Raw genomic sequence first — 8,275 nt, forward strand, 5'->3', positions numbered from 1 at the left:
GGTGTCAAAATTAAACGGCAAACGTTATATTTGAGAGATTCCATCATGAGGAAGAATTTACTTATTGAGGCTAAGCGACAAATTATTTTCTAGTTTGAAGTGCATTTATAAATAAAACACTGAAACTTAATTTTTTAAATTATTTTTTATTTCCTTTCTTGTCCACAATTTTAGGTGGAGAAGTTTTGTGACCACTGGTAGTTCGTTTAAAAATGTATCAAAGATCTGCAAAATACTTAAAATCGGGTGGTACGGTTATACAGGGGCTATTCAAAGCATGGACCTATGTTGACATTTTTTTGGTGGAGAAGTTCATTTCAGCAAAAATCGTCAAAATACCTAAAATCGGGTGGTACCGATATACTGGGCATATACCAAAACATGGACCTATTTCGACATTTCTGGAGGAGAAGTTGTATGACCACTGGGATTGTCAAATGTCAAATAACAGTTAGTTCGGTCAAAAAATGGGGCCATACCAAAACGTAAGCCTAAACTACTTCGCTACTTGTATCGACTATGGCTACAAAGTCCCCATTTTAATTCAAAAAATTATAATTATTTATTTAAGTCACTTTTATTATTATGTATCATTTTTTATTTCACAATATTTATTCTTCTAATTTTTTTCCACAATTTGCGTCGTCGATGCCACAGAATCTCAATAACAAGACACCAAAATGCGGCACCAATCAGGACAACAAATAGACACATAACAATACTGGTATCTTCTAATTTCATAGGTTCGAAACCACCAGTGCGACTATTATCCAATAGACTTGTGCGTTTACGTTGCAGCGATTCCAGAAATGCCATTACCTTCCAGTGATTAAGTAAACCCGTCTCTTCTACCTGACTAATCATTCGATTAATGTCATCCTCAAAAGGTGAATTTGGCTGCATTGGAATCATCAAACCCATCATTTTTACAAAACACATATCCGTGAGTCGATATCTGGGCTTGCTAAAAAATTTCTGTTGTTCCTGAAACAGCAGCCACTGGGCAGAAGGTACCGGATATACATAATGGTTGTCATAGCTATCACGTAGTCTCATAAACTCCTTATAAGAGGTTAAACTAACCACAGGTTTATAGATATGATCCTGGCCAAAAGCTTGCAACATGGCATACTCATCCTTATACATTAGCAAACGCATATCGGTTTTTCGCAAGTCATCAATACTTGTTATCATTTTGTCGATAGGTGAGAGGGCATTGAAGCTTTGCAAATAGGTTGAATAGCTGGTATTTATGATGATGCCGCCAATACATGTTAACATATACAGGGCACTGCGAACACCCTTAAAAGTTGGTTCCATTTTAAAGGATTGACCTAAAATTCCGCTGAATATGTAAATGTTAAAGAGGCTCCATGAAAATTGGCCATTCGAAGGACCTTCTCTCCATATAGTCCATGCGATAATCACAGACAAGAGTACAACAGTACCCAAGAGAAGAAGCGCAACTGTTGTGTCGAAAATTTTGGCATAATACATAAAAGCGGGTATTGGTTTTTCCATGGGTACCATGATGCACCAGTCCATGTAATCGAAAACATTACTGTAAACACGATCACTGTTATATAGATTATATGATGGTTCAGTGGATATGTCGTAGGTTCCATTGCTTAACATTGCTTCAAAATCTGTGACAAATACACTGTTCTGATCATTTATGTTGGGAAATGTCATTGTGGCATTATGTTCACGGATAAACTCTTCCAAAAAGTGTCCCAAATGGCCACCCAGCTGATATGTGTTATTCACTTGCTGCATAATATAAAATTTGGTACTTTCCATATTAATACTGAGGCGTATAGGGTAGCGATATAAATTCTCCACCTGATTTTGGTACAACGCCATTTTCATGGAAGGCTGATGCTCTCTCAGAACCATTCTGAACTCTGGATAAATTTGCATTGTATACATCATCCTTTTGTATGGAAACGATTCCTTTACACCCAGGACGTTTACAGCTTGATTTTCTTTGCAAAATTTCAAAATACCCTCTATAAATTTGACATTGGCATTTATTTGAAATAACAGGAGTAATCTTGTTTTCACACTTCTACGAAGGACTTTCCAAACAGCCAATAGTAACAGTTTATCTTTAGCTTCGTTACCGCTTATTGGAAGTAATGCAATTAATTCTCGATTGTAGTGGGGCCACAGATATAATGATGTGTTTCCTTTCAGTTGGAACATGGGTACACCCAAATCTTTAGCTATCTCATCCACATTATAATGGTCAGTAATTTTGGTATGCGCTGGTTTATCCAAATGACTTGCATAGATTATTGTGTGATAATAACGCTCCGCTCTGGCCAAGTTTAAAATATCCATTAATGCCGAACTCAACTCATGTTGTAGAGAAAACAATTGTAGGAAGCCGATGAGGTCAGTCACGTTTGACATTTGTTTTAAGTTTAGAAGAATATTGCGTACACATACGCAACCCAAGCCAACTTTCTTACAATCACTCAATTATTTATGGTTGCTTCTTTTTTTTAATAGCTTTGGGATGTTTTTGAAGCTTTGGGGAATTGTTGTTGTAATACATATTATTTGCTTTTATGTCTTATGAACATTTAGGTTAAGTCCCATATTAAACAAAGTTTATTTACAATATACATATGTTCATTAGGGTTATGACTTTTTTACAACCTCATATCCCTGTATCATAGCGTGATGAGTTTTGCCATAAGACTACATAAAATCTTAAGTATAAGGTGATTCGGTGAAAAAACCTCACGCACAATATGATTTTAAAATTTTAATTTATCAAAATTATGGACAATTTTTTGAAGTCACTGAAAACAGATATATAATTGAAAATAAACTTTAGAGCCACATGAGATAATTAAAATGACATCAAATTTATTACTCACTATGTTTCTTCAATTCTGAGAATCGTAAAAATGTCGTAAACGCTTTTATTCAAAAATATAATTTTTTAACAAAAAACAAAAAAATTAAAATTTTTTCAAAGTGACTTTTTTCGCGACTTTTTTAATATTTGAATGAAATAAACGTTATTATAGTTATTAGTAGGCTTATATTTATTCATTCGTGCAACAAAAAATAATTTTTTGAAAAAAAAATTTTTTTCATTTCATATATTTTTTCAAAAAATTATTTTTTTAAAATCGATTTGTGCGTGAACTTTTTTTATATTTCAATGGAATAAACGATAGCATAGTGATTAATAGGCAAAAGTTCATTCATCCCTGCTACAGGAAATCATTTTTGAGAAAAAATGTCAAAAAGTCATAACCCTAATGTTCATACATACTTATGTACATTGGGGTTATGAGTGTTTTACAACCTCACATCCTTGCATCATATTCTAATAGGTTTTTACTTACATAACCAAATTCCTGTCAATTTAAGCCGAAAATGTAGATAAAAACTTTAAATTGCCTGAAATCGAGTGGTGCCGTTATATGAGGGCTTCACCAAAATCTGGCCCATGTCCTCAATTTTTGGTGGGGGAGTTCCTGTACAATTGGGAACTCCAAATGCCAAATTACAGACAATTCGGACTAAAAACTAAGACAAAAGCCTCAAAACACCTGAAATCGGGTGGTACCGCTATGTCGGGGCTATAGGAAAAAATGGATCCATATTGGGTTTGGTTTCATATTCATGTATTGTAATCCAAATCTGAAAAGTGTGCAAAGTTTCATTTCGATTGGTCAGCTGCAAATGTGTAAAAATGAGTTACTAAATTTGAACTAAATCAGGTGGTACCGATATATGGGGACTATAGGAAAAAATGGACCCATACTAGTTTTGGTTTCATATTCATGTATTGTCATCCAAATATGAAAAGTGTGCAAAGTTTCAGTTCAATTGGTCCACTGTAACTGTGTTAAAAATGAGTTACTAGATTTGAACTACATCGGGTGGTACCGCTAATGGGGGCTATAGGAAATAATGGACGCATATTGGGTTTGGTTTCATATTCATGTATTGTCATCCAAATATGAAGAGTGTGCAAAGTTTAAGTTCGATTGGTCAGCTGCAACTTTGTTAAAATGAATTACTAGATTTGAAATATACGGACACAAAGCAAGTTAAATAAAACACTGTACAAATGTTTCGATGTATTCGGTTGCAACCAATTTTTGCCTTACAGTGTTTCTATTGACGAACATTTTTAGATCATTATATTAAATTACAACTGGCAATGGTGGCATTAAATTAAAATAAACTTATATTGAATATGACAAGACTTGAAACGGATATAAACCGCGTACTAGTGGATATGATAATAAGCGGATCCGATTTTCGAACACAGTATACGAATGAATGAAGCCCCTTTATTTAATATTCACTTTGTGATAGACTATTTGGCGACCACGATGTAGCATCAGTTGTATATTAGGGTCGGAAAAACAGTAAAACGGCCATAATTTCCACGAAGTATATTTACATTATACGCGCATCCAATTTCAACGATAACCATAAAAAAACATCATACTATGGCGTTTTAGTGCGATCCATCAAGAACTGTGGATGTAGCATCTGACTCAATTTTTAGAAACATATCATTATATCTCCGGATTCCTGATAGTTTTTATACCCTACTCCACAATGTGGAAAGGGTATTATAAGTTTTTTTGCTACTACTACTATTTAGTTTTGGTGGGAATATGAAAAGAGGCACAATTTGTGAGAAAATTAACCTAAAAGGAAAGTCCTTATGAGAAAGGATTAAGGATTATTACTTGTTTCTAAAGGACAATGGCCCTAAAAGTATGTGTTTCCTTCAAGAAATTCCCTTTTTTTCAAACAGGACACGTTGAAACTCGATCAAGAACACCCCATATTGAAACTATAGAGATTTTCTGAGCATTTCATGGCTTTAGAATTCATAAACAGGATATAACACCCAGAATTTTGTCGCTACAGTAGTTGTATTTATAGATGAAAATTTTTTATGGGTTTCAGGATCCAGTGTACGGTGGATTTGTCACTATAAGTACTATAACTGCCATTAAAACCAATTAATATGCCCTTGAGGATCTTAAATACAGATTTAGTTTCATTTTGTTCAAAAATATCAATAATTTTTCACACATTTCCACGAAGGTTCTCCTTCGTTGCATACTCACTTCTGCGATATAAATTTTGAGCTTTTTGGGATTCGGACCGTACATTTGCTAATGTATGCAAATATTACCCACTTTTAATCGTTATTGCAGAAGACAACCTTGGTGTCTATCAAATAAAACTAATTGTTTGTTGTTTTCAATAAGTTATGGCGTTATTTATCTCTAATACATTTTGGTTTCAACGTTGCATACTATCTTTTGCGACAGACTGTATACTCTTCGATAAAGCGTACTCCTTCAACGCCATAACCTTCAAAATAACGGAAATCGGGAGATACCTTTCTATGGGCGCTACATGAAGACGTGGACCTATCCAGACAAATTTCAATCGGAATTTTTTATGCCCACAAAGAGGACTAAATACCAAACCTCTGCCATTTCTGTGGGATATTAATGCTAAAACCTTGTGTTTACGCCGGATTTCTCCAATTGGCAACCCTATTTATATTTTTCATGGTTCCGAAATATTCGCATTCGGCATCCCTAGTTCTTCTCAGAATTGTACCTGTATGCTCTCATTTGTCTCTCTCTTTCTCTCTCTGAACTTTCTTATTAAACTTACATTGTAATTTTCTTCATAATAAAACACTTGTTAACTAAACATCAACCAATACTGTTGTCCTTGGTAAGCGGTCGTTCCTGTTCAACGAATTCAATAAAGAACCATTATTGTTCTTACTTCAAACTTCTAACACACATTGCATTTTCTTTCCTTTTTTCCATTTCATTATTCCTTGGTGGATGAATCTTGAGGAAAATATTTCCACTATTGAAATATTTTCGAGGCTTACAGCAGAAACCCAACCGCCCTTCATTCTAGCGAGAACACCCACAATTGGCGTTTTCATTTTGGTCCTAATCGAGCCGGATTGCGAGGTTTTGTTGCTGAGATTTCATCCAGTTCATCCTTACTTCCATCTCCATTCATTTTCATCTTCTTATTTCATCGATAAAAAGGTAAGTTTGTGCTTTGTATATTCGATTCCCTAAAGTGAAACAATAGTGCATACAAGAAGTGATATTCAAGTTCAAAGTTCAAGTGCGTTTTGCCGTCGGCAATTTGATTTTTCAATTTTATTTCGCGCACAGTGTTCCGAAATCTCTTTCCAATTTTCTCCAAAAAGTTCAATTTATTCCATGCAATTAAATTCGAACATTTAATTATTCTTTCAATTCCCAATTAATTTGTTCATTTAAATTCGTTCGAAAATTATTATTTTTTCCTATTGAAATAATAATTTTATTAAATTCCATTCTCCTATTCCTATTTTATTCGTACTATTAAAATATTCAATTCATTTTTTCGACTCGCAACAGTGTGTTCTCTGCATTGCATTTTTTACGTCCACATTGTCGCGAGATTATTTCGTTTGCATATTGCATTTTTGTTCCTACTCCTTTTCTATTAATTTGTTGGTGTGTTCATTCCTACCCATCCATAATAGGTCAATCATTACAACAATAGTTGTTGTTAGAGACCCAGCCATCATTGAAGTCTCTTTACCAACAGAACTGTTTTCTCATATAAACACCCACACCAACATTCATTCCATTTATTCTCGTTGACCGCTGTTGAGTCATTTACTCGTTCAGTCAATAAGCAGTGATCTATTTCGTGGTTTCACTCAACAGTGATCAAACCGTTCTCACTGCTGTTCTCTTCAATATACATGCACCCTACAGCAAGCCCGTTTATATGGTCGGTCTGCAACTTGTGTGTGACACATACATATTTTTATATATTATCACTAGCAAATGCCCGCTACTTCGTATGCGGAAAGGAAACGAAATATATATAAACAATATTTAATACGGGAATGGTGAATACTGGAGATTCTGTTGTACTAAGACCTATTTTTGTTACCAATATTTTATTGATTGTAGTCAGCTACCATATTTTTTATTTCGAATTTCCAAAACTACGTACCATATTGCAAATTTCAGATTTGACTCCTGGTTTTACCCCTTCACTAACACAGCATTCTCTTCCAGTACGAATTTCCAAACACTAAACTTTATCTCACCCCTTCACAACAACAATCACGCACATTCACAATTCAAGGTTCTAGCTATAGCGGTTTCGCCCAGAACCCGAATAGGTCCGTTAAATTTTCGGCCACGTTTTCGTATATCCCCATATAACGGTACCTCTCGACTTAGTGTATTTTAAAAGAAGAACAAATGTATATTGTCCAATTGTGTTTAAATTTGGACCTTGAATACTCAGAGGATATAGAAGTTTAATTTAAAAAATCTCCACTTCAGTCCACGTTTATTAGAAGAGATATTTTGAAGATTTAGAGTATTTTGAAGATCTTCTGCGCATTTTCCAACCGAAATTCGGAATTTGTGGCATGAAAGGTTAGAAAACTTCTTTACAAAATATTGTACTTAATGTGCACCGGTATGTCAACCGTATATAACGGAACATTTTTTGAAGGCATTTAAATTTAGGATTTTTTAATATCAGGGGTAAATACCTTCTAGTTAACAAAATTGTCGCATTGGACCACGTTTTCAAATTTAAATACCAAAGAAGTCAGAACAAAAAAAAAATTTTTGAAACGATACTTCACGTTTGACTACTTAATTTCAGTACATTATTTAGAAACTCCTTGGCGTTCACATCAAATCAATGGGACAATATTCAGTACAATTTTTCAAACTCAGAACCTTGTCTCAAACTTTAGAGCGATTTTCCATTTCGTATTTTTTGTACAAATAGCGTAATTTTAAATTATATAATCCCAGCTTTGTTCCTACACCCAACTCCAAATTTAGTACCTTAACTATTTAAAATGGTTTTGGTATCAACATGTTACCCAACTTTTCCTACACATAGGTAAACGTTTCAAAAATTACTTCCTTATATTCAATATATATCCTAATCCCAATTCAGTTTTCCAGTTTTACCAGTTCCCCTGAAACCCATTTGAGGACTATTTAGTAGTTTTTGTATAAATAAGTACGAATTTTCAAAACCTCCTCCCTACCTCCACTCTAAACACCAATTGCTAATCTAATACCGAATTTCAAAATTCCAGTTCTACCCTTTACAAAATCACAAATTATACAAAATTCTATACCATACAGCAAATACCAAAAGGTACCAAATTTTGTACCATTTAGCACTTTTCGTACACGATTTTCCAAAATGT

At 34.1% G+C, this 8,275-nt stretch overlaps 1 protein-coding gene across 1 annotated transcript; it reads right to left on the bottom strand.

Moving 5' to 3' along the window:
- Nucleotides 1-597: 597 nt before the first annotated feature.
- LOC141394455 (uncharacterized) lies at nt 598-1,863 on the bottom strand. The gene has a single exon (XM_073968858.1). The coding sequence runs from the start codon at nt 1,861-1,863 to the stop codon at nt 598-600; it is 1,266 nt and encodes a 421-aa protein (XP_073824959.1).
- Between the last annotated feature and the right edge of the window lie 6,412 nt (nt 1,864-8,275).

The sequence above is a fragment of the Musca autumnalis genome, unplaced genomic scaffold (genome assembly GCF_047663935.1).
Source record: "Musca autumnalis isolate F117 unplaced genomic scaffold, ASM4766393v1 scaffold_1, whole genome shotgun sequence".
Lineage (NCBI taxonomy): Eukaryota > Metazoa > Arthropoda > Insecta > Diptera > Muscidae > Musca > Musca autumnalis.